Genomic DNA, 27,357 nt, shown 5'->3' on the forward strand with positions numbered 1-27,357 from the left:
GAGTTTATGGCTCTTTGAATTCAGAAAATTGAGTCAAAATTACGATCAGTCACTTGAGTCAAATTGCTTTTCCTGTATGTATATGTCCATACTCCGATATTCAGAGTATTTATTCTTTATGAGAAAAGTGTGTAGAATCTAGATCAATAAGTTATAATTAACTTAAAGAATGTACATGGCTTTAAATGCAAGGTTTTGATGGACATTTTTTGATTTTGTCAAATCTGACAATGTTTCAATTTAAAACTCCCCTAAGCTCCACTTCGGAATTAAATTTTCTGGATACCATCTTAATCATATATTAGTAAACTTTTATATTTGCTGCTACCAGCTGCTCTTTTTGATTTCAAGGAACGATATAGACTAATTAAAATTTTAAACGCGTTTGCGCGACTCGTTCCGCAATCATCCGGTACGTGTCCCGTAATATTTGCCTAACCTCTCGTATGCCAATAGAGCAGATCGAGATGAACAGAAAAGTCCCATATCATTTTGCGATATTCGCAATAATAATTCTATACCTCGAGCGGCTCGGCACTCTCCTCCGCGCGCTCTGGATTCGCTTGACTGTAATATTTCGATTATTATTGCGAATATCGCAAAATGGTATGGGACTTTTCTGTTCATCTCGATCTGCTCTATTGGCATACGAGAGGTTAGGCGATTATTACGGGACATCCTGTGTATCGTGAACCTTATTTTTCAAATCTTATAGTCACTATACTAGATCTGCTATTTTTAATTTTAAATTTATAGTGTCAAATTTGTTATCAGCGACCTTGAAAACCCTCAAATACCAAATTTTATATCAATCCGATCAAAATTAATAGATATTGACGGCCATATTGGATCCGCCATTTTGAATTTTGAATTTTTAACGTCAGATTTGTTATAAGTGACACCGAAAACTCATAAATACCAAGTTTCAGAAAAGTCCGACAAAATCTTGAATTTTGGCCACTTTTTCGAGGTTTCTGGACCATTGTGCCATGGTATGTAGAATTAACTCGAGACGAGCGCGAAAAATTCGATATCACGACGCAGTGTCATATCTGCGAGAAACCGTTCGCGCCGAACGACACGCGGGTTCGTGATCATTGCCATCTGACCGGTCGGTACAGAGGTCCCGCGCACGCGAATTGTAACCTAAATTACAGAGATTCGCATACTATTCCGATAGTGTTCCATAATTTATCCGGCTACGACGCGCATTTCATTGTCAAAGAACTGGCTAGCAATTTCAAGGGCAATGTCGATGTATTGCCGATTAATAAAGAAAAGTACATTTCGTTCACGAAACACGTTTACGGGTTCGATGACAATAAAACACCATGGCATAACCACATGCACTTGCGGTTCATCGATTCATTTAAATTCCTAAGCAGCAGTCTCGATAAATTGTCATCCTATTTAAATAACGATAAACTCCGAATCGTACGATCCGAATTTGCAAAATTGTCGGCTGACGACTGTGATTTACTTACGCAAAAGGGCGTGTTCCCTTACGAGTACGTGGATTGTGCCGAAAAATTAGAAGATACTCGCCTACCACCGCGCGAATCGTTCTATAGTTCTCTGACCGGTGATACGGTATCCGAGAGTGATTACGCGCACGCCGAGAACATCTGGCAGCGGTTCGCCATTCGAACGCTCGGCGAGTACAGCGATTTGTACTTGAAAACGGATGTCTTGTTGGCTGACGTATTCGAAAATTTCTGCGATAGCTGCATCAATAGTTACGGTCTTGATCCCGCGTATTATTACACTCTGCCCGGTTTTACGTGGGACGCGATGCTCAAGCATACGAGTATAAATTTTGAACTTCTTACCGATATCGATATGGTCATGTTCATAGAACGCGGTATACGCGGCGGCCTGAGCCAATGTTCGAACAGGTACGTGCAAACCAACAACAAGTACATGCAGTCGTACGACCCATCGAAACCTTCGTCGTATCTCATGTACTTTGATGTTAATAACTTGTACGGTTGGGCAATGTGTCAACCACTGCCCTATGCCGAATTTCGATGGGTCGATGACACTTCCAATTTCGACGTGAAAGTGATCGCTCCGGATTCATCGAAAGGGTACATTCTCGAAGTCAATCTCGAATATCCGCAACAGCTTCACGACGCGCACGTCGACCTTCCGTTCTGCCCGACGCGCGATAAGCCGCCGGGTAAACGGCAGGATAAGCTGCTCGCAACTTTGTACGATAAGAAGCGGTACGTCATTCATTACCGCAACCTGCAGCAGTGTACTCGTCACGGTCTTCGCGTCACAAAAATACACCGGGTATTAGAATTCGCGCAATCTCCATGGCTCCGCGATTACATCGAACTAAATACGCGATTTAGAGCGGCAGCGAAAAATGATTTTGAGAAAAATTTGTACAAACTAATGAACAACGCGGTATTCGGTAAAACCATGGAGAACGTGCGCAATCACGTGGATGTTAAACTGTTAACGAAATGGAACGGACCATACGGCGTGGAGGCAATGATCGCGAAACCGAATTTCCATAGTCGCAGCGTCTTTTCGGAAAACCTGGTCGCGATCGAGATGCGTAAGCTCGAGGTGAAGTTCAACAAACCGATCTACGTGGGTATGTGCATCCTCGACATATCCAAGGTCTGTTTGTACGAGTTTCACCACGAATACATGTTACCCCTTTATCGCGAGAAGTGTAAGGTTACGTACACGGATACCGATAGTTTGATTTATCATTTCGAGTGCAAGGACGTGTACGAGCAAATGAAACGCGACATTGCGCGATTTGATACGAGTGATTACGTATTCGACAACGTATATGGAATACCGCTCGCGAATAAAAAGGTACCAGGTTTAATGAAAGATGAGAACAACGGCGCGATGATGACGGAATTCGTGGGGCTCACAGCGAAAATGTATGCTTTGAAAGTAGACGGTAAAAAAGATACGAAGAAAGCGAAAGGAGTCAAGACGAATATAGTCGCGCGAACGATAGCGTTCGATGATTACATGCAGTGTTTGAAAGACCACATAGAAATGACTCGAGATCAATCGCGTATAATATCGAAGCTGCATAACGGGTACACCGTTCGCGAGACCAAAATCGCTCTGAGTCCGTACGACGATAAGCGCTACGTCGTACCCGATACGACCGATACGCTACCGTGGGGACATTTCCGGATACCGTTGTAAAATATGTAGGATGTAACGATGCATCCCCCTGCATCGTAATATTTCTGGCCGGCTATCCGCCGATGCCGCCCGCCCGAACATCCGGCGGGCGAGGACCAGGCACTAAACGCCAAATAATATTTTCGTATGTACTCCGCCGGGAAAGGTGACGTCATGTCATATTTTTCCCGTAGTGTTTTCCAACCGCTAATCCGACACCGACGCCCCCGGTAGACAAGGGAAGCGGTATAAAAGGGCTGCAAACCGCGGAGAAGAGACATTCCGTTCCGATCCGACGCTCTGATCTGGTCTTCGCTCCGAAGTCCCGATCATCACCGTTATCCGATACCGATTCCAGATCCTAGTTTTCAAAACTATCTCAGGTCCGAACACGGGGATTGAGCGTTCTTAGCCTCCGCTAAGGGTTCTTAGCGAGACGACCGCTCCGATCCTTGCCACCGATTCTCTCGACCGCACACCGTCCGCGGGGTCAAGCGTACTTGGTCTCCGCCGAGCGTTCTCGGCGACGGTCCGCTCATAGAAACCGGTGCGCACCTGTCACATACCGTATTTGTGCCCGGGGGTGAAGCGTTCTCCGCCTCCGTCGAGCGTTCTCGACTACGATACCCAGTAAGACGAACATTCGTCTATCGTCACTGCACCGAGCGCGGGGTGAAGCGTTCTTCGCCTCCGCCAAGTATTCTTGGTCCGGTCGGTGTACGAATCCTACCCGCCATTACGACGGGCCAAGATTCCACGCGGGATTTACCCACCAACGTATTAGTATCCGCGGCACGCGTCATAACAACGTAGGAGGGGGGGGGGCAGGTGTCATCCTCGCGCCGCGACAATAACCACGCCCCGCGAATCAACCGAAACCGCGAGCGCGAACGCGTCGAGCCGCGTCGATAGGCGAACTCATCAACCCACGCAAGGCACCGCCGGACACGACGGTGCCGTCCACTGTACATAAGTCTGTAAATAAATCTATTTGTCGTAATTCACAATTGTCGTATTGCTACTTGGCGTATCGCTACGTGTTGTATGGAAACCCCGTTCCTTCACTGCTCGCGACCTGACCAGCGAACCTGGGTCCGGCGAACCATTTGTGCATAAGCACAGCGGGAAAACAGACAGGTCGTTTTAAGGATAAGGATAATAATAAAGAGTTATTGTATTCCATATATTTTCATATACTGTATCAATATACTATCGTACAGTTATACATTTATATATTTTATACGTTTGTGAAAAATAATAATAAAAGTATTAAACGACATTGTCTTTGTGTATCCACGAATTGTGCGATCTATCGAATCCCAGCCACTTCACGTAGACCTCGTCACCTCTCCTGCGCAGTACTTTCTCCACGAGGTACACGTCCTGATACCTCGCGCGATGCAACTCGTGCTCGTAGAACGCTCCGGCGACCGGTTTGTCGCGATAGTCCTCGAGTAGATAGGTCATGGGATTGGTACGCTGCACTTTAGCTATGCGAAAAACCTCGGTGGTCCAGTTTGGCACGTAACCCTTCTCGAAGACCGTCTTGTATTTGATGACGCGTACCGAGTCGCCTACTTTGAACCTTGCTGGAGCCGCTATCTTTATCGTGCTGTACACAGTAGTTAAAAGTCTCTCAACCTCCGCGGGGGTTACGTCGACGGGTCGCATGCCGATCGTTCGGTGTTTTCGGATGTTGTACTCCTTGACGAGCCGCGGTAGCTCGTCGACCCACTTGTAAGACCCATTGAGCGTAAACATCTGCCACATGGCGTTCTTCAGCGTACGATTGAATCGCTCGACGACCGATGCCTTCAACACCGAATACGTGGAATAATGATTGATGTCGTGTTTCCTCGTGAGTCGTTGCACGTCGGTGTTGTAAAATTCCTTCCCCATATCGGTTTGCAAGTTTTTCGGACATCTCTTGCTCTCTTGAATTATCTGGGCGATAGCCGCAGCCGTCTCGCTTCCGACTTTGCTCTTGAGCAGCACGGCCCATGCATACTTGCTCAACACATCGATGACGGTGAGTATGTAGTGGTAATCTCTGTTGAAACGTGAGTACGGGCACATCTCGACTAAGCCTGCCTGCCACAGGTCATCGTATCCTCGAACTATGACGCGTCTTCGTGGAAAATTTCGTCTCGACGGGGCATGCAGCTCCTTGACGAGTCGCCGCTTCTCGGACGTAACGGCACCCTTCTTACGTCCTTCGGAGCTCATGTTTTGACGGGTACAAATCATCGACTGGTCCGTACGTAATATGTGCGAAGATAGTTACATTACGTTGCAGAGCCGTTGGTACCTGTTTGATACACGTTCGTACCTGTTCCTGAGCCGTTCGTTAACTGTTTGATACACGTTCGATAGCCGTTCGCTACCTGTTTGATACACGTTCGGTACCTGTTGTTGTTGAGCCGTTCGCGGTCATCCGTTACTACAGGAAGGGGTTCGTACTCCTTCCAGAGTTATTCCAGGACGATTCGCCGAGGCCGGAGCTCCGCGGGAGAAGGAAGGGGTTCATACTCCTTCCAGAGTTATTCCAGGACATTCGCCGAGGCTGGAGCTTCGCGGGGGCGGTATGGGGGGAGAGTGACGTGGAGGGGCGCTGAAGCAGGGGCGCGGGGGGAGTGGGGGAGGGATGCTCTTCGGGGGACTGGAGGGCCCTGTCTTTTGCTATCGGACATACTTCGAAGATCGTCTAGCGCGCCCCGATAATCCTTTATGTTCCAATTTGGTGAGAGATATTCCTTCGATGCAAGTGTCGTTGATCGACTGGTTCGTCTTTCTGATACGCGTGTCACTTTATAATGATATCAGCCGCGCGAAGTTCTATTCGTTCGTTCCACGTTCGATACACGTTCTTAAAACGTGCGTTCTCGTTCGGTACACGTTCAAACACGTTCGTTCCACGTTCTTAAAACGTGCGTTCGCGTTCGATACACGTTCTTAAAACGTGCGTTCGCGTTCGATACACGTTCTTGACCCGAGATTGACGCATACAAAAATAGCGGCGTAGTGTTGGGATCCGCGTCTCGTTTCGGTGTCGATGAACGCAGGGCAAATGGGGATGCGGCTGGTTCGCTCGGAAGGAGTTGACAAAAAATGTTGGGGGCGCGATCTCGACTGCAGTTAAGGCACATTAATGTGAACACGTGCAAGTCCCTCGGCCCCACCGAAACACATCGCTTTTTATTAGGTTGGTGCAAATGAAATGGACGTTTTTCTTATTTTAAACTTCTCACCTTTGTAGTTCACCTTTCTTCCGCGCCGACAGCGCTGTATGTATACTATATCAAAAGTACATTTCCCGCGTGTGAATTTGTATACATAATCTGACTTTTTTAGTAGGATAGTGGTTGTTGAAATTCATATTTATGTCAAAATGGAAAATAAGGAAATTCGAATAATTTCTTTGTACGAGTTCAAACTCGGTCATAGTGCGGCCCTGGCAACGCGAAATATTAATACGGCTTTCGGCGAAGGTTCCGCGAATGAAAGAAGAATGAGGCGTTGGTTTGAAAAGTTTCGATCTGGAGACACAAACCTTGACAATTTGCCTCGTGGACATGCACCTTTCGTTATTGATGACACTATTTTAAAGGACATGATCGAAGTGGATCCGACATTAACAGTTCGAGAGGTTGCAGAAAGGCTCAATGTTCATCACTCAACTGTCGTCAGACATTTACGAAGGCTGGGAAAAGTGAAGAAGTTGGATAAATGGGTTCCCCATGAATTGACGGAGAGAGACAAAATAAGACGTTTAGAAACCTGCATTTCTTTGCTTTCCCGGCATAATAATGATGGAATATTGCACAGAATTGTGACGTGCGATGAAAAATGGATATTATACAGGGTATCCCATGGGAAGTTGCTGAAACTAATCAGCTGTCATTTTTAAACGTATGCAGTTATTGAAAAAACAAAAATTGCGTTGGAAAGAGAAAAGTCTGCAGTTTTTGATGGGTATAAATAAAATTTAGCAAAATGTTTGTATATCAGTTAATTTTATTAATGAATAATATGCTAATAATCAAGTAAGCTAATGATAAATATTTTCAAAGTGTGCACCATCTGAATTTGTACAAAAATCAATTCTTTTACGAAAACTTGTGAAAACTTTTTCTAACATGTCGTCTTTAATGTTGCTGACGACCTTTTTAATAGCTACTACTAAATCTGACACTGTTTCTGGATTTTCGGCATAACAATGGTCCTTAATGTATCCCCAAAGAAACAAGTCACATGGATATAAATCCGGCGAGTACGGTGGCCATTCTAGCCCCCCCCCCCCCCCGAGCAAATTTGGAGTATCCCAGACCGATGACTCGAATGCCATAAACTTTATGGATTGTTTCGAAGACCTCCTGGGTTCGATGTGGTGTCGCTCCATCCTGCATGAAATGAAATCCTCTGACCAGGCCTCTTTTTTTTGCATGAGGGAAGAATTGTGTTTCGAGAAGCTGCTTGTAACTTTCACCAGTGACTGTTGATTCGAAGAATTGCAGATAAATTCCTTTTACCGAGATCGCAGCCCATGCTGTTATTTTTTGTCGATGTAAAGGTTTAGCCAGGGAAACGTTGGGATTTTCCGACCCCCAAAATCTATAATTTTGTTTATTAACATAACCATTTAGCCAGAAATGTGCTTCGTCCGTGCAAATTATCAATTTTGCATCAAGTTCTCCATCTTCAAACATTCCATTTATCGTCTTGCAGAATTCCACACGTTTCGTCATAGCGCGTTTGGTTAGCAATTGATACGATGTTATTTTATAGGGATGCATTTTCAGGAAATGTTTTAAAATCCTGTGTAACGTTGTTTTGGATATTTCAAGAGCTTGGGCAGCTTTCCGAATGGAAGAATTTGGATTCTCTTCAAAATACTTCTTAATATCTTCAATGTTTTCTTCTGCAGCTACAGACACAGAATGACCTGGCAGATCATGTCTACGGTCTTGGATAGTTCCATACTGCATAAAATTATCGATAATTCTGATAAAAATAACACAAAACATTATTTTAATGCAGATTTATTGCCAAAAAATTGAGTGACGTAACGCATACGTTTAAAGAAATAATAAATTCTAACCTTTTCAGCGTGTTTTCGCTCTTAACTTTATGTGTTCCGTATTTAGTACGAAACCCCCTGTAAGCATTGCTATAAACTTTTCCTCTGGAAAAGAAGCACTCGACAAGATAAACCTTTTCTTCTGTCGTCAGATTACTCATTTTGACGCGCACGGACTTGCATCTACCACAACCAGAATAAAACTGCGGACACTCAGATGAACGACCGTTAACCGTAAGACCCTTTCTGAAGTCATGGAGGGGAGAACCAATCGTTTACTTTCAGCAAATTCCCATGGGACACCCTGTATGATAACCGTCGACGATCTGCACAGTGGCTGAATGTGAATGAGCCTCCAAAACGTATGCCAAAGCCGAACCTTCATCCCAAAAAGATTATGGTTTCAGTATGGTGGTCAAGTAAGGGAATCGTGCATTATTCATTTAACAAACAAGGTGAGGCTATAAACGCTGATAAATACTGTCAGGAAATTGACGTTATGTATGCAAACCTGTGCGCTCAACAGCCGGCATTGGTCAATAGACATGGTGTATTGTTACTTCACGATAATGCTAGGCCACACGTTGCAAAAAAGACCATAAAAAAATTATCCGAGTTAAACATCGAAGTTTTCCCTCATCCTCCTTATTCTCCAGATATTTCACCGACTGATTATCATTTGTTCAAACATTTGGATGGGTTTCTAACTGGAAAAGTTTTCCAAGAAGAAAAGCGTGTAAAAGATGCATTCCATGAGTTCATCGGCTCTCGTTCTTCAGATTTTTTTAAACATGGTATTGATACACTTGTATCACGTTGGAACAAATACATTGAAATAGATGGAGACTATTTTGATTAATATAGTAAGTGTTAAGTTTGTCAAATAAAGCTTTAAAGTTCAAATTCAAAAACGGCCATTTCATTTGTACCAACCTAATAGAAGCCGTTTAGGGAGCCGTGCGGGTCGCTTTTTAGAAGCCAGGGTTGTTTACACTGTAGACTTCCTCGGCAGTTCCCCTTTTCGGCGGCTGCCAAAGGCCACCCCTTTCGGCGCGTTTGGGAAATTCTCGAAATCGATGTAACCGGAATCTGTCCCCCGACGTGGGATATATAAAAAACAATTCATCGGAAATTTGTGAGAAGCGCTAATCGGCCAGATAAGAACAATATTTTCGTCAAGATACGTTTATCTGCTCTATTTATTGCGCAAACAAAAGGCGCGGTGCAGAATCGCAATTGGCCCGATACGCGCGATACGCACGCGTGGACCATGCGACGTATTCCGGAGTTTTATTGGGGATGTTTTCCGTAAAAACATACAGTCGCACAATCGGAAGAAATGTTGGTCGACCGATAAGAACGATATTTTCATCTTGTGTCGTCACCGCGATGCGATTCTTCTATTTATTGCCCAAATAACAAGTTCCGTGAAATCTTATCTCTGAGGAACAAGAGAAAAAGCAAATTATCGTTAAGTAACAACAGCATGCAATAATTAAGACACATGTAATCACTTTATACGGAATAATCGTCAATTTGCGAAAAATATTGTTCAACCAGCATAAATACTAATGTTTCTTCAAGATTTTTCTCCTGTCTGTGCAAAATAACTATTTTAGTCATTCGACGAATTTTCTTTCGATAAATTTTCGTTCTCCAGACGTTCTCTAGATTTTGCATTATTTGCTATTTTTATACTCGCAGCACCCTCAATTAACATTTTATTTTTTAATATAATTTTTAGAATAATCTTACGATTATCTATTAGGACTATTAGTAGTACTCTCCGTACGTGATCTTTCGTATCTCCATATTTCTGGAACGATTTTTTCGTCTCGCAAAAGCAGAAAATTTCTTTTGTTTTTCATCGTACAATGTAATGCACAATTTTCAGAGACCATATATCATTCGTGCAAGGAAAGAATGCCTCATGGACAGATGAGCGTGAAGAGAAGCACGTGCAGAAAATCGCGCGATGTGTGAAACTCGGTGCGTTTATTAGATCGCACGAAGCCGAGATGAATCGAGGCTCTTGCGGAAGTCTCCAAGGCCCGTCCATTGAGCTGGTTTACACCCAGGGACCACAGCATGGCCTGACCTAAACCGCGACCAACCGTGACCCAAAGTAGGTCTAGTCCCGAACCGTTTACATTGAAAGAGACCTAAGAATTAACAATGTCGTATTTAGTCCACGCTGTCAGAGCCATCTACCGTGTACAAATCGCTTCCATTTTCTTGAGGTTCTTCTTCGTTGATGTAGCTCAATGGGCAGAATAAAGCGTCCATACGTCATTTTCTTGAGGTGAAAAGTTTAGCAGCAGTATAATAATTTAATAAAAGTAATGATACCTTTGCAGCAATGTATCATGTTTTTCCAACAGATTATTTTGGAAAGTAATAGAACAAATAATCTTTATTCGAAAATTGTGCGACGAAGAAGAAAAATGTGGAACAGAATTCAACAATTGCAGAGGATGCAGATAACAATGTTTACAGAGTATGTGAGAACCTTTCCTACGGCCAACATTTTCGAAATGTATTTGAATGTGATACACGTGGAAAGAAGTATATGGATGAAGCCGAGAAGCTATCATTTCTGGAATGAAATAGTGCTACGTAGATATACCGATTCAAACTGGATAAATAGTTTTCGAATGCGTAAAGAAACTTTCAAAGATTTGTGTTTCTTATTACAATCTGCTTTGGAACCTAAACCTCTTCTATTAAAATCAAGAGAACCTTTATCTGTCGATAAACAAGTCGCTGTTGCTTTATATAAATTGGCAAGTTGTGCAGAATACCGTATTGTGGGCAATGTGTTCGGCATTCATAAATGCACAATAAAAAAATGCCTCTTTAGAGTTGTAAATGCCATCAATAATTTGATGATGAAAGATTATATTCATATGCCAACTGTATACGAAGCTTCAGAAATAGCAAGGAATTTTGAGAGAATATCTCACATTCCACAAATTATTGGATGCATTGATGGGACGCATATACCTATATCAGCTCCCTCAGAAGGCTATCGAGATTTTGTTAATCGGAAGGGATGGCCTTCCTATATTTTACAGGCAGTTGTTGATGATAAATGCAGGTAAATATTTGGTTTGTTAATGATAAGAAAATAATTGCAAATTATTAATAAACATATTATTTGTAAATTTATAAATATTTGTATACGTCATCCAGGAAGTACTCATGATGCCGCCGTATTTAAAGATTCGAGTTTATACAGAGATGCTCAAAATGTTATTCCACAGGTATGATTGCAAACTCAACTATTCATTTTTATAAAAGAAATATAATATTCATACTTTCTCATGGTGTAATATTATTGTATAATTTTTGTTACAGGGTACAAGAAATATTGACGGATTAGAAGTATCTTATTTCATCATTGGTGACCCAGCGTATCCCTTATTATCGTGGTTATTAAAAGGCTATCCTGGTACTGTAACACCGAAACAAGAATCTTTTAATACACATTTAAATTCCGCAAGAGTTGCTGTGGAAATGGCGTTCGGTCGGTTGAAAGCGCGTTGGAGAATACTCCTCAAAAGAATCGATGTGAATTATTTGTTCGTTCCACATATTACAAGTTGCTGTTGTATCTTACAAAATTTTCTTGAATCTAGAAAGGAACAATTTGTTCAACAATGGTTGAATGATGTAGTTGAGGCTGAAACGATTTATCCACAGCCTGTAAATATTATTAATCGAGAACGTGATGAAATTTCCGGATCAACAGTTAGACAACATTTAACAGGTTATCTATATAATAATTATCCGTTGCGTGCAAGCATTCTAAGATAAATATTTTTAAGATAAACATAAGATATATTTTGAAAGAAAATACTTTGTTCACTATATATATTAGAATTTTATTTTTATGACACTGTTCTTACAAGCTATAAATAACTAAATAAAAAATAAAATAAATACATTTTTTATGCATGTTATTTCTTATTATTATCAGTATATGAGGGTGATGCTAACGGTGTCGAAGAACAATTTGTAGAAGTCGATGATGAAGGAGATAGAGAAATAGAAAACGGTGAGGATGGTGTTGGTGTTCTTGATAAAGGAGATGGTGATTTGTATAGATATACATTGTTAGTAGGCGAAGGTGACGAAGGAAATGTTTGTAATGGAATTGATATCGGTCGCAACTGAGGAACCTGAGGGTTGTTTGTTTGCATTTCTCCTAATCCCTTCATGAAAGTATTCACAATCAACAGCTGGTGCTGGTGTTCTTTCTCCATCATTTCCTGTTCCCATTTTTGTTGATTTTTCATTTGCTCATGTATTGCATCATTAAACATGTGCATTTGATTCGTTATTATTTTCTGCAACTCCTCACCTTGTTTCTTCGCAAAAACTTCTGCGAAATTGTCCGCCAAATTCATGTGTGTATTACGACCTAAAATACATAAATAACAAATAACTTTGTAGGATTATTTAAAAACTGAAATATTTGAATCTATATCATATTTAAAAGCATAAGATATGTAAATATTATGTATTTTTAACAAGTTTTTATGCAAGTAATATTTTTAATTTTTAACTATAACTTTAAATTTAATATTTATGCTTGTTGACATATTTCATTATACTGACCACTTATTTTTCTTTTTTTTGAAGATGAATTATTCGGAGCGGGATCATTATTTTCTATGTTTTCTACGTTTGCTTCAACTTCTTCAACATCCTCTTCAACACTTTCTTCTTGCATTATTTCTATATCAAATATATCAAAATACATTAATGTTATTACCATTATGAATAATCAAAACAAGTAATAAACTTAACAAAAGTTATTTATACCTTGATTGCTACTTTCAGTCAAATCAATACCAGTACTTGCAATGGCTTCGACAGATGGCCTTCCGCCAAGAAGTTCTTCCATTTCTTCATAAAAGACGAACGTTTGCCGACTAGCACCACCTGTATTGTTTCTCTTACATTTAAAATACTGTTCTTTCAAATGTTTTAATTTTATTTTCATTTGCGCACCACTTTTTATGAAGCCCATTTCTTTCATTGCTGGTTCCAATGAATTGTAAATGTCGATATGTTTGTGGCGCTTTCCATCCATCATTTTTATTATTCTTTTTTCGATACAAAGATTGATGAAAGTTCGCGTTTCTTCTTCGGTCCAATTGGAACCCTTATGTTTTTTTTCCCGAACTGTTGAACGAACAATTTTTGCAAAGTAAAGTTAATGCAATTTTTATCTCGGGAAGTACTGTTTATGTGTACTAATTTGATAAGCGAAAACATTGCTACTTACGAATTTGAATCCTGCTGAAAAGCGACGTTGCTGCATGAACTATTATTATCCATATTTGCATTATCCATATTACTGAACACGCATACAACAAACAATAACTCTTGAACATAATCAAATTGCTGTCAACCATAGACTTGTATAAGTCTATGTGCTAAACACACGTTATGACCTCACTCTACCGAGCAAATAAGCAAGAGTTTAGGTCGCGTCGTGCGTTTACACCGACAAATCACACGCCCTATTTTAGGTGAGGCCACTGAAATAAGAGGACTAACCTAAAGCTAGGTCGAGTCGCCTACCGAGCGTTTATAGCAGGCGGCCTAAATAATTTAGGGCGAATTTGGGGTATAGGCCGCGACCTAAATGCTGGGTGTAAACCAGCTCATTGTGTCGATACCTCTGCGGCTTCCTTCCTTCTTTTTCGTTTAAAAATAAAACTCGCGGTGCAGTCGACAATGCGTGCCGGGGCGCCTCGCTAATAATTAAGCCTTGAAGGACGGGCCGGTAACCTTAATTCCCACGAGCAGCACGCTCCGTAGCCGTCGTCGTCTCCGTCGTTGTCATCATCATCGTCATCGTCATCGTCATTGTTGACGTCGTCATCATCGACGTTGTTGTTGTAGCAGTTCTCGACTTCTGGCCGATGTCTTCCGAGTAAAAATGCGTTTCCGCGAGGTGGTCTCACCGACGCACGTTTCGTTACTTGCTTATTTTTCACAGGGGTGAAACCATGCGTACACGACGCAGGAAGTGACGAACCGGGGGGGAGGGAGGAAATTTGTTATGCCCGCAAGGACTAATTTCTCGGGATTCTTTTCTTAGAGGCGCGTATTCCAGAACGTGCGTACGCGTTCGTGGATAATTCTCGAGTCATCACGGATAACAGAAGGCTAAATCTGTATTTAATCGATAAGCACGATAAATTTTCGTCCAACTTTTTCGTATTAAATTCATTTGTTTTCGTAACGGAAACATATTTTTAATAATTAATATTGCTTGAAAAATAGAACGTACTGTTTTCGGATTATTTAAATCATTCTTACATCAAATATTGTAATATTTTTATATTTTGTGCTTTTTCCAGTACGTGAAAAAGGATTTATAAAATGGCTGATGCAAATGTAAATTTATTAATTTATTATATAATATTTCGTTTTATAAAGTAAATGAAAACCTATATAAATAGGCCTAGCAATTTACCGTGTGGATAGTCACTTTGGAGTTTCTTTTATTCTCATAAGGAAAGGTTTTTAGGTGTTACACTCGGATTTCAAAAATTTTTTGCATGCAGGTAGGGAGGTCCCCAAATAGAAGAAAAATTATAAAAGTAGCGGCCCAAATGCATATTTGCGCGCTATGTGCGCAATTTTCGATGTTAGGTTAATTACTCAAAAATGCTATTTCCAATCGAATTCTTTACATTTTTTATTTCACCTAATGCACAACGCTTTAAAAAGAAATCAAAACCAAAATTAAAACTGAAAGAATTAAAAACCTCCCTTAACCAGATCTTTTATGTTCTCGTTATGGATTCTGATCAAATCTATTTAAAGTCACATACAATAAATCACGCAGAAAGAACAAACTACGATTTGCTCAATGTACAATTATTCTAAATTGTGTGCATTGGCAGTTGCAGTAAAAAATTAAAAAAGTTACGATGCAAATACCATTTTTGAGCAATGGGCCTTTTATACGCACTGTGCTCGCGCGGCACGAGATTACATTAGACGCTCGTATTTTCTAAACACACACGCGCGCGCACACACAAGTACACACACGCACACAGAAGCACATACGCGCACGCACACACATACACACACACACACACACAATTATTCAAAGCAATATAAATGTGCATTAGGTGAAATAAAAAATGTAAAGAATTCGATTGGAAATAGCATTTTTGAGTAATTAACCTAACATCGAAAATTGCGCACGTAGCGCGCAAATATGCATTTGGGCCGCTACTTTTATTTTTTTCTTCTATTTGGGGACCTCCCTACCTACATGCAAAAAATTTTTGAAATCCGAGTGTAACACCTAAAAACCTTCCCTTGTCAGAGATATCTCCTATACGCCGGCAGTGTAAACAGTTTCGCAAGAAAATCCCGCGTAGTAGTGCGAGATCGGGAATTTCCTTATACACGAGTCACCAGTAAAAGAGGCGCATACGCACACTCGGTTGTGTTTTGAAATTGGGTTACGGTTATACAGATAGTGTGAGCGAGCGAGCGATCGATCGATCCAAGCGTCCGGTAGATCGCGATCCGAAGCGGCAGCAGGTGCTTTCATAAGCGCGCTTCCGCCGTCGTAATTGCAACTATTTGCTCGGCATCGCGATTATTCGCCCTATCTCGATTAATATTCATTATCGCGAGCCATGCTAATTGCCGGGGTCGAAAATTATGCGTATATTGCGCGTGCCACCAGTCACGTATTTGCTCCCAATTAACAATTCCGTTATAATTTTAGAGCTGCGCAGGTTTCTAAGAGAATCTTGTGAAGTTTTATGTATATATCTCTTTAATTAATCTGCCAGATAAAATTTTGTCCAAGCAGAGTCCATGCTTGAAAAAGAGACGAATCAGTTTCTCCTATTTGTGTGTGCAATGTGGAAAAGTCCTTAACTCGCTTTCTTGACGATTATCGATGTCGCAACGTCGAGACGATCTCAGTTTGGTCTCCGATGATCTCATTTCGAATGAAAAATACGCGACTTTTCACACACCCCGTGTAACGACCCCGGCGATTATTGATTCCGTCGCGGGATGTGGGTCAGGTGTGTATGACCGCTGTGAATTATCTTTTCTTTTTTTCACGATTTAACGAACAGCCAGTGCGCGAGTGCGCGCGATGTTTCGCAGCATCCCAAGCCATCGAGTAGAGTCGATGCGCCGAACTCAACAGCGCGGATGGTGTTACCGTAATTCAGAGACGGAGGGCAGGAAAGTGCGCATCCAACGACCCGATACCACCTGGGAAATCCTGACGATCCTTTGTATGCGGCTTCGCCGCCGATTGTCTGCAGTTTTTCTGATTCGCCTCGACCGTAGTATGCTAATGATCAGGATTTCCCAACGGCAGGTGCGTCGTGGGTCTCATCTTGAATGCCACGTGCAGACATGCGCTGCATGTTTTCGTCTGCTTCATGCTGCCATTATCCCGGATCTATGATCCGCGGGTCATTTCATGAGTGATCGACGACGTTTCGAGCAGTCACGTGGTATTAACGACGCCATTTCGCGCTATTGCGCTATTAATCAAACGCGACGTAAGCAACTCGCTTTTTCCGCAGCGCGATCTTGACAAAGCCGCGATTTATTTTATGCCGGCCCTGTTTTCGCCGTGAAAATCGTGCGTTCGTCAGAAAGAGCGAGAGCGAGAGAGAGAGAGAGAGAGAGAGAGAGAAAAGGAAGGCAGAAAGAAAGAGAAAAACAAAATTCTCCGCACGAATTCGGCAAAATGACGCGAGACGTGCGCGTGTATCGCAATTACACGTGTGTACAGGTATATTACTCTCGCCGGGAGCGATCAAGGGGAAGGGGAAGGGTCAAGGGGGAAAGAGGGGAGGGGGAGGAAGAGGTACGTGTACAGCAACGCAACAGTTTAGAGTGAAGTGTTACGCCAGTGAAAGCGTTATGCCAATGTGGGCCGAGGCTAACCTGTGGAGCCCTGTCTCCGCGCGTACGTGTGTACGTGTGCGGGTAGACGAAACGCACACACGACATATGCAGGTACATATATCGATGGCTCCGCTTCGCCCGTTCCCTCCCTCACTTCCCTGCCCACGAATAATCGAGATTGGATCGGAATAGGAACACGCGCAGGAAGTCGCGCGCTCGAGGAAATTCCGCGGCCGTTCGAGTTATGCGAGCGCCGCGAGCGATTGTTATTGCGCGTTCGCATGAAGGTCTGTCGGCTTCGGATGAAATGTGATTTTCGGTCGCGGTTCTCGAGAAAGTTCTCGGGGAACATTAACGAACATTAAGAAACATTAACGCGGGTTTCGGTAATAGAGAATTGCTCAATGTTATTATATACATTGAGATTTAATGTAATTATGACACATAATTTTGTTAATAAAACTTTATTGCATATGTATATACATGTTTGTACGCTGTGTGAAAGAGATTCGGAGAGACGATCGGTACGTAGTATGTAATACGATTAGAAATAAATTTTTAATTATTCTGAATGAGGTATCAGAGAATTTTTATGTGAAATTTATGTGACCTTTTGATTTTATAAATAACTAGTAAAATAGCCTGTCTACGCCAGGTAGTCCCTGGACCGAAATTAAAGATTTCAAGAATTTTCCCATTACTTGGGGGTGAACCCCTATCACCATGCGCAATTTGGTGTTTCTAGCATGTCGGGAAGTACCCGATCAATTCAACGACAGAATGGGGATTTTATATATATATATATATTTCCTTCCCGTAATTTCCTTTGAAAGAGGTGAAACACACGAACGGGTAACTTCAAGAAGTTAAACATAATACCACATATATATAAAATCCCTATTCTGTCGTTGAATTGATCGGGTACTTCCCGACATGCTAGAAACACCAAATTGCGCATGGTGATAGGGGTTCACCCCCAGGTAATGGGAAAATTCTTGAAATCTTTAATTTCGGTCCAGGGCCTTCAATCTAGCCTAGGAGGCAAAAAATTTGTTATACCGACAGGGGCTAACAAAAGGGAAAAATCGGAAAACCCAAAATTTGTATTCAGGGGCGCAGACAGGGGCCCCTAATTCTGCCGTAGGGGTTTACACGGAAAACTTTAGGAACATAGGAAGATGAAATTTGGTCTTCTGCCTGGGGCTAGAGTAAAAGCAATGAAAAACAACCAAAGGGGAAAATCAGAAAACCCAGGGGCGCTGCTATGGACTCCTTAATATCCCATGAAAAAAACTGTACACTTGGCACCCAGCCGTCACAACCACGCGCTTTCTTTCAATTTTGTGTATTCGATCTACCGGTATTTAAACAGTACTGCTTTTAGCATTCAGTTAATTATAATTAACTTAATCAAATGGAATTTTTTGCAAATACATACTTTGCTAGGTTCACGCTGAGTGATTTAGTGTTTTGTATCATCCATTCAGTACGTGCTTCAGTACGTGATTGAGGATGTCGTTACTAATCTTAATTGTTGTTTAAGGTGCTTAGGGTGCTACTGTTCACGAATCGGAGAGCGACGAGGCGAGAATGCATAACGCGAGCAAGCGATCTCGCCATCTCGCTCCCTCCAACGCGCACCGCGCGTATCGCCATATTGCCGTCTTACTCGACCGCGCGCCGTATATCGCGGTCTCGCTCCGTCTCATTTTGCCTTGCGCGCTCTCACTCTGACGCGCACCGCGAGTCACGGTATCGCGCTATCCTTTTCCCGCTCGCGCGCTCTCGATCGCGCGATCGCTTCTGCGGCCGCCGCACAGTGGGAAAAAAGGCACACTTTTTGGACAAAAATCGCTGTACGGTGTAATTTTTAACCGATTTTAATGTTTTTTTTTTAATGTACTCGTTATAAATTGCTCTACAATCGTATCGTGCCCGTTTTTTTAATTAGAGCGTTTTATTCAAAATGGCGCAATCCAAAGTTATCAGAAGTATAGAAACTGTAAGATATTGAATATTTTTGTAACAAATTAAACTACATACGGGTTTAATATTACGATATCGGACGTGTCAGAATTGTTTGTATAGTTTTTATTGTTTTTGTATGTAAATATATATTTTTTAAATTTTTTAAATATTTTTTATAAACACTTTTTTAACTTTTATATCACTTAATTAATAAATCTTTAGCCTCAGGAGATAAATCTTTTGGTTTTTTCTCTTGTTTAATTCTCAAACTACTACTTAAAGGATCTGACGAAAGTAGTAAGTAATGCATGATATCTTCGTTAGTAGAATTTCGTGACTTCATCCTACTGTGTTGGGCACGAGCTTTTCTAAAACTTGTATTGCTGACTGGACAATATTCCACCATCTGTACATAAAGTTTTAATACACGGTATCTTGATTTTCAATAATGACTCACAAATCTTGTTAGAAATAAAATGAACACATTTACAGTTTTGCAGATTAAGAAAGTCATTATAAATATCTCTTTTCATTACTTAGTCGATACACATAATTTATACGTAAAGTACAGATTATAGGTAGGACAACATGTTTTAATGCGACCCGGGGACACCAAGTACTTCAATGTCGTCATGTGATAAGAGAGTATGCATGGAAAACATTTGGATAAAATACTCAAACTGAATTGCTTCGAGGTACTTGGCTAGTTAACTATTGATTTCATATTTAGTTTTGATTTTTATAAAAAACATTTTCAACTTTTTGTTGCATACAAAGTGAGATTTTGTATGTACTTGGCGTACTTTTTTTCGCCCTCATAAGGTTTTTTTTAATGATCTCATTGCTTTTTGTAATTATCTTTTAACAAACCTGTAGTAGTATTATTGATGTATTTTTATCTTATACTATCTTACCGGTTTGCATTAATGCTGCAATACTGTATCCGATACATAATGTACTAAGGCCCAATTTTTTCACCTTTCGATAACTTTATCCAAAAGATATCTCGTAGAATCAGTTTTCTTCACCTTTGTAACCTGACAGAATATGGTAATTTATAATAACATTCTAGACACTTTGTGTCAAAAGTGAGTAGTATGAAGAATAGCTATCCGTTAAATACGTAATCAGAGGTTTCAATGAAGAAATAAATTTTTAGTTATCTGGAAGATAGCTATTGAGAGGTATGAAGAAACCGGGCAGAAGTGGAGAATGAGAAAGGAAGAGAGATATCAGTCTGTTAGTTATCTCTGAAAGAGTTTTTTATTTTCTATGGATATTACGGATACAAGTGTTGTATACCAATAATTTTGTTTTGTTCGCTACCGCATCGCATGAATGGACATATTGGATTGGATATTGTCGTGCAACGTCGTCATCGTCGACGTGGTGCAACGTCGTCCCCGTCGCCGTCCGGTGACGTGGTGCAACCTCGTCCCCGTCGCCGTCCGGCGACGTGGTTCAACGTCTTCGCCGTCGCCGTCCAACGACGTGGTGCAACGTCTTCGCCGTCGCCGTCCGGCGACGTGGTGCAACGTCTTCGCCGTCGCCGTCCGGTGACGTTGTGCAACGTCTTCGCCGTCCCCGTCCTGCGACGTGGTGCAACGTCGTGCCCGTCGCCGTCCTGCGACGTGGTGGAACGTCTTCGCCGTCGCCGTCCGGGGACGTGGTGCAACGTCTTCACCGTCACCGTCTGGCGACGTGGTGCAACGTCGTCCCCGTCGCCGTCCGGCGACGTGGTGCAACGTCTTCTCCGTCGCCGTCCGACGACGTGGTGCACCGTCGTCCCCGTCGCCGTCCGGCGACGTGAACCTATCGTACGTATGTGAACGCGCCTTTAGGGACAAACTCGCTTTGCTTGTATGCGTGCGAGTGTATGTACGTGAGTCTGAACCTGAATCTGGAGAAAAATGAAACGTCACAAGTGTTGCATACGATTACGATATCTGATGATGGAGTGCACCAATTTTTTTCGAAGTGGTCGCAATCGAAAGCTTCCATCCACATTATGTTATAAAAGTATCGTTAGATTTTTCATTACGTCTTTAGTTCCTGAGATATTGTAATCAAAAGTTTATTTGACATGAATTTGACGTGAAATTCCGGATAAGCTACTTGGTAGCGCGCGACGTCTATGCATTGGCTCTCATTGCTCGGAACCTTGTTCTTTATGTACTTGGCGTCGCGACGCTACCGCTTGATATATTTATTAATACAAATAAGTGTTTTTTTCAAAATATTTGGCGCTGCTAAACCGAATGAATATGTTAATTGCCTTATTATAATGTAAAACAATATGGTCCATATTCTCAGCTCACTTTTATCAATAAATGCGCGTCTTTATTTCTGATATTCTATAATATATGTAACGTGAACTATATACTAAATGCACGCATTTATCATAAAAGTGAGCTGAGAATATGGACCTATGTGCTCTAAACTGTCATTACAAAATCATATATTATTAACTGGATATAGCACTTTAATATTAAAGGCCAGTATTCATAGTCCGTTCTTATTTCTAGACGATCTGAAGTAATTGCCTTATTCAGTTTCTTTCTCTCTTGTGAATGCGTGCGTGCGTGCGTATGCGTGTGTATGTGTGGGTGTGTGTGACATTAGAATTAAGCATAGAATAAGTTTAACTACATTTGTACATATATGTATTTCAGCGAGTTGTTATGTAATTTAGAGTCTAAGGAAATTATTGTAATCTTTAGATTATTTAAATACTAAACAATTTTTGATTCGGTTTAGCAGCGCCAAGTATTTTGAAAAAACACTTATTTGTATTAATAAATATATTTATATGTATTAAAATATTTATTCGTATAAAAATTTCTGCTTAATATTATTATGTCCTTTATTTTTTAATATCAAAGGCCAGTATTCACAGTCCGTTCTTATTTCCAGACGATCTGAAGTAATATCTTAAGATGCTAATACGACTGTGTGATTGGTTTCACATATCTTATGATTGTACTTAAGATGGTCTTAAATCAGAATCAACAATAAATATCGGCCAAAGAGTAATAATAAAGTAATAGATTTTCTGCTTTGCATAAGTACCTATCGTAGTTGGCGCAATTTGTTCATATCATTAGTTTTATAGAGTCCTTTTTTGAAAGAACTTCAGGCGCGTATACTTGGCGCTTTTTTTGTACCTTTTTTTAAAAAGGTAATTTTGTTGTGTATATTATTACAACACCGCAAATGTATTTTAATCTCCAGATGAAAGCTTAAAAACCTGCAATGCATTGCATCTTTAAATTCAATTTAATATTTTGTGTTGCACAAAATAGTGTTTATTTTTACAGACTTCTGAATTATTTTGTATACAGATGCTAATATTAAAAACAATATTAGTTAAACAACTTACCTATAAGAATCTGGTGTTCCTAACACATAAAGCTATATATAATTGCTTTTCTGCTGGAATGGTCACGTTTCCCAAATTGCTCTCTCCTTCTAACTCTTCTCTTAATATATATATAAAAGATAATTAAAAGTTGTTCGTGTCAAGCTAAAATTATTATTCTTAATATAGTTGTCTACTTACTTACTTTATTGTACTTATTATGTTATACAAATTAGTTCTATTTACATACCGGACATTTTCACGAAATTCTGTATCATTGTACTCATAAATAACATTTTTTATAAAATTTTGCACCCTTGGTTTTTTCCTTCTGGGGCAATTTTCATTTTCATCAATAATATTAATTACATCTATTAAATCCTCATCACTTTCCGAACTAGTAGAACTTGAAAGTATTTCATTGTATTCTAATAAACATCTCATGTCTCTTATATTTCTAATTTAGTGGTAAACAGAAATAAATAGAAATAACCGTGCAACTAATCGCGTATATCACAGCTGATCAATTACGGAACGCATCTAAGTTAGTTTAAGGCCTACCAACCTTATAACTAAAATCAAAGTTTCCGAAACCGATTTCGGAACATAGCCAATATGTAATATAAATTTCAAAGTGTACTTACGTCCCTTTTCTGTAGCCATGTTGAAATAATAAAATTACTATTTCTTTAAATAATAATATATATAAATAATAATATTAATTAATAATATTAATTTTGCTGTTTTATGCTGTTGTGATGTTTATATCGTTTTGATATTTGTCATTTCAATTATTTATTGGTAATGTTATTATCGAGTAATCGATATGAACGTTGCTCGATGTTACTTTCACGCTTTAACGTTACCAAAACAAATACTATTTTGTCTTTATCAGCTATAAAGAAGAATCAGAAAGTAATCAAGCTTTATATTTGACTTGTTGGTACGGAAACGTTTTAAGCTAGGAAATAAGGTAAATCAGGAGACCAGAAGATAATTTCTTTCAAGTATTTATATTTTTACATTATTAACGCATTAAAAAATGGTAATTTTCCAAGGAAAGTTTATTCCACTAAAAAAACCTTACAAAGGTGAAAAACGTACGCCAAGTACGTAAAAAATCCCACCTTGTACGCAACAAAATGTTTAAAAAACTATAAAAAATCAAAACTAAATATGAAATCGCCCGCGTTGGACATGTCTTCTTGTAAATATCTTATAAAATTCTTATAAATTTGTACAGCATCTTGATTTGTACTGTATTTTGTATCTTGATTTTCAATAATGACTCACAAATCTTGTTAGTTAGAAATAAAATGAACACATTTACAGTTTTGCAGACTAGGAAAGTGATTATAAACATCTCTTTTCATTACTTAGCCGACACACATAATTTACATGTAAAGTACAGATTATAGGTAGGATAGCATGTTTTAATGTGACCCAGGCACGCCAAGTACTTCAATGTCGCGATAAGAGAGTATGTATGAGAAATATTTGGACAAAATGCTCAAACTGAATTGCTTCGAGGTACTTGGCTAGGTAATTAGTGGTTTCATATTTAGTTTTGATTTTTATAAATAGTTTTTAAACTTTTGTTGCGTATAAGTTGGGATGTTTTATGTACTTGGCGTACTTTTTTCACCTTTGTAAGGGTTTTTTAGTGGGATAATATTAAGCAGATATTTTTATACGAATAAATATTTTAATACATAGAAATATATTTATTAATACAAATAAGTGTTTTTTTCAAAATACTTGGCGCTGCTAAACCGAATCATTATGTTAATTGCCTCATTCTCTTTCTTTCTCTCTTGTGAATGCGTGCATGTGTGTGTATGTGTGTGACATTAGAATTAAGCATAGAATAAGTTTAACTACATTTGTACATATATGTATTTCAGTGAGTTGTTATGTAATTTAGAGTTTAAGGAAAATATTGTAATCTTTAGATTATTAAAATACTAAGGCAATTTTTTATTCGGTTTAGCAGCGTTAAGTATTTTGAAAAAAAACACTTATTTGTATTAATAAATATATTTATATGTATTAAAATATTTAATAATATGATTTATAATATAATACTAATATAATATAATTTATAATATAATGCTGAATAATATTTAAGTTTTGTCTCCTCGAACATCACTGGTATGTTTGTCACCATCTCGTACGGACGTACTTTTGTACCAGTCCATCTATCATCGTTCGATAGAATGAAAAATGTCTTTTCTTGGTAGTAAGTTGTCTTTTATTTATTTTGTTTACTTGTAATATTATATAATGTATTTATTATAGTGTTCATTTTAGGATAATGACATTGTAATTATAATTGTATTCTATACCTGAAGAGGGCCAGAAATTCTGATCGAAACGTCGTTTTTTGAATTAATAAAGTTGCCAGTGGTGTCGTCAAAGAAATAATTGTTATTGTGAATTTTTCCTGGCGGAACAAACTATACTATATTTAATTAAAATATTTATTCGTATAAAAATATCTGCTTAATAATATTATGTCCTTTGTTTTTTAATATCAAAGGCTAGTATTCATAGTCCGTTCTTATTTCCAGACGGTCTGAAGTAATGTCTTAGATGCTAATATGACTGTGTGATTGGTTTCAAATATCTTATTATTGTACTTAAGATGGTCTTAAATCAGAATCAATAATGAATATCGGCCAAAGAGTAAGAATAAAGTAATAGATTTTCTGGTTTGCATAAATACCCATTGTAGTTGGCGCAATTTGTTGATATCATTAGTTTTGTAGAGTCCTTTTTTGAAAGAACTTCAGGCGCGTATACTTGGCGCTTTTTTTGTACCTTTTTTAAAAAAGGTAATTTTGTTGTGATATTATTGTATGACATTCGCCAAGAAGCCTATAAGATGAGTGTAATGTTCGATTGTTTTTCCGTTTAGAAAGTACAGTCTTATTTTCCACACTACATTATTGTGTGTACACTGACCGGCAGCGAATCGTTTCGCAAATGGCGGAGCATTTCCTATGTTGCCCGGCACTCTAGCGTATAACGCAGCGGCGGTAGATGGCGGCCATCCGCCGAATTTATCGACGATGGTAATTGATCGACTCGTATGGTTATGAGCAGCGAAAGAAATATCATTCCGTCGATAACGACATGTGTGTATCAGAAGGTGGGAAAGAATATGAATTGAATCATTTACAATGATATATGGGTTTTAAATTCTTTTATTAAAGTTATGCGAATGAAAGTGTTCTTTCGTCAAATATATTGGTGGTCCTGAAAAGGACCGTTTATAATTAGCTGTGGTGCAGCAAAAAAAGAGATCGCACGTCGTATTCCTTGTTCCGTGCAAACGGTGCGCAAATGGATTAAACGTTGGCAAGAAGAAGGGAAGGAGCGTGTTATGGATAAACGGAAAAATAATAGAAGAGGACGAGTGTCAAATGCTGAACAAGATCTTTTATTGCTCAACCAGGTAGATAACAACCTTTTTCTTTCGGTATCACAAAACAATATTTCGGTTAACTTTACCATCTTCGGAGCGGACTGCGCCGATTAAAAGAAGCAAATGTGCATTGCTATAGGCCTGTGCGAAAATTTTGTTTAACTGATGTGCACCGCGACAATCGTATTGCGTTTACATTGCAGCAAATAAATACAGCTTTACCGGAGGATTGGGAGCGTACTATTTGGACAGACGAAAAAGTATTTTGTTCGACAGTTGATCGACGTTAACATGTATGGAAATCCGTTGACTCTAATCGTTCGTGTAGATCCAAAATATGTTGTTACTCGCGATCGGAGTGGGCATATCACTTGTGGTATGTGGGGCTGGATCAGTGCACACGGTCCAGGTGAACTAGTCGAAGTGTCGCCGCATATCGATGCTCTGGAATATGTAGATATTCTGGAAAACGTATTGCTCCCGAGCGTTCGCACTATTTATCCAGAAGAGGATATGCCGACATTTCGACTTGTTCAAGATAACAGTCCATACTTCTCGGATAGTGCAGGAGTAGATCGCACAACATCCGCAGATTGAAGTTCTTGAGTGGCCACTGAAATCCCCGGATCTTAATTTAATAGAAAATGTATGGGCAGAAATTGTAAATTCGTGGAATCCTGCTCATGGGAGAACTAAAGCAGCTCTGATTGCACACACGAAGGACGCATGGGAGAATCTTCGACGTAAACCGCAATTTTTCCAAAATCTCCACGCTTCTATTAATACCCGTTTGCAACAAGTTATTGCACGAAATGGATACTGGACGGACTATTGAGGTAATCTAGTTGATTACAAACGGTCCTTTTCAGACCCATCAATAGTCCGTCCAGTATCCATTTCGTGCAATAACTTGTTGCAAACGGGTATTAATAGAAGCGTGGAGATTTTGGAAAAATTGCGGTTTACGTCGAAGATTCTCCCATGCGTCCTTCGCGTGTGCAATCAGAGCTGCTTTAGTTCTCCCATGAGCAGGATTCCACGAATTTACAATTTCTGCCCATACATTTTCTATTAAATTAAGATCCGGGGATTTCGGTGGCCACTCAAGAACTTCAATCTGCGGATGTTGTGCGATCTACTCCTGCACTATCCGAGAAGTATGGACTGTTATCTTGAACAAGTCGAAATGTCGGCATATTCTCTTCTGGGTAAATAGTGCGAACACTCGGGAGCAACACGTTTTCCAGAATATCTACATATTCCAGAGCATCGATATGCGGCGACACTTCGACTAGTTCACCTGGACCGTGTGCACTGATCCAGCCCCACATACCACAAGTGATACGCCCACTCCGATCGCGAGGAACAACATATTTTGGATCTAGACGATTAGAGTCAACAGATCTCCATACATGTAAACGTCGATCAACTGTCGAACAAAATACT

At 39.9% G+C, this 27,357-nt stretch overlaps 2 protein-coding genes and 1 pseudogene across 2 annotated transcripts; 2 read left to right on the forward strand and 1 right to left on the reverse strand.

Annotated features, from left to right (window-relative positions):
* The first annotated feature begins 6,550 nt into the window (after positions 1 to 6,550).
* On the forward strand, positions 6,551 to 9,156 carry LOC105286955 (histone-lysine N-methyltransferase SETMAR). The gene is made up of 2 exons (XM_026971760.1): positions 6,551 to 7,014; positions 8,543 to 9,156. The coding sequence occupies exons 1-2, from the start codon at positions 6,551 to 6,553 to the stop codon at positions 9,096 to 9,098; spliced, it is 1,020 nt and encodes a 339-aa protein (XP_026827561.1). The 3' UTR covers positions 9,099 to 9,156.
* Positions 9,157 to 10,683: 1,527 nt separating this feature from the next.
* LOC113562431 lies at positions 10,684 to 11,621 on the forward strand (annotated as a pseudogene).
* Positions 11,622 to 12,198: 577 nt separating this feature from the next.
* On the reverse strand, positions 12,199 to 14,120 carry LOC113562432 (ras guanine nucleotide exchange factor P-like). Its single transcript, XM_026971864.1, has 4 exons — positions 14,054 to 14,120; positions 13,067 to 13,429; positions 12,860 to 12,979; positions 12,199 to 12,662 (listed from the first exon to the last, which is right to left on the reverse strand). The coding sequence occupies exons 1-4, from the start codon at positions 14,118 to 14,120 to the stop codon at positions 12,199 to 12,201; spliced, it is 1,014 nt and encodes a 337-aa protein (XP_026827665.1).
* Positions 14,121 to 27,357: the final 13,237 nt, after the last annotated feature.

Source organism: Ooceraea biroi, chromosome 8 (genome assembly GCF_003672135.1).
Source record: "Ooceraea biroi isolate clonal line C1 chromosome 8, Obir_v5.4, whole genome shotgun sequence".
NCBI classification, from domain to species: domain Eukaryota; kingdom Metazoa; phylum Arthropoda; class Insecta; order Hymenoptera; family Formicidae; genus Ooceraea; species Ooceraea biroi.

What these genes read in the sequence shown, in the direction of transcription:
- LOC105286955 (XM_026971760.1), top strand. Translation starts at nt 6,551, where the DNA reads ATGGAAAATAAGGAAATTCGAATAATTTCTTTGTACGAGTTCAAACTC. An exon ending in ACGTGCGATGAAAAATGGAT is followed by an intron (nt 7,015 to 8,542) that starts ATTATACAGGGT and finishes CCCATGGGACAC; the next exon opens with CCTGTATGATAACCGTCGAC.
- LOC113562432 (XM_026971864.1), bottom strand. Translation starts at nt 14,120, where the DNA reads ATGACGATGACGATGACGATGATGATGACAACGACGGAGACGACGACG. An exon ending in GACTGAAAGTAGCAATCAAG is followed by an intron (nt 12,980 to 13,066) that starts GTATAAATAACT and finishes TATTTGATATAG; the next exon opens with AAATAATGCAAGAAGAAAGT. An exon ending in AAAAAAAAGAAAAATAAGTG is followed by an intron (nt 12,663 to 12,859) that starts GTCAGTATAATG and finishes TATGTATTTTAG; the next exon opens with GTCGTAATACACACATGAAT.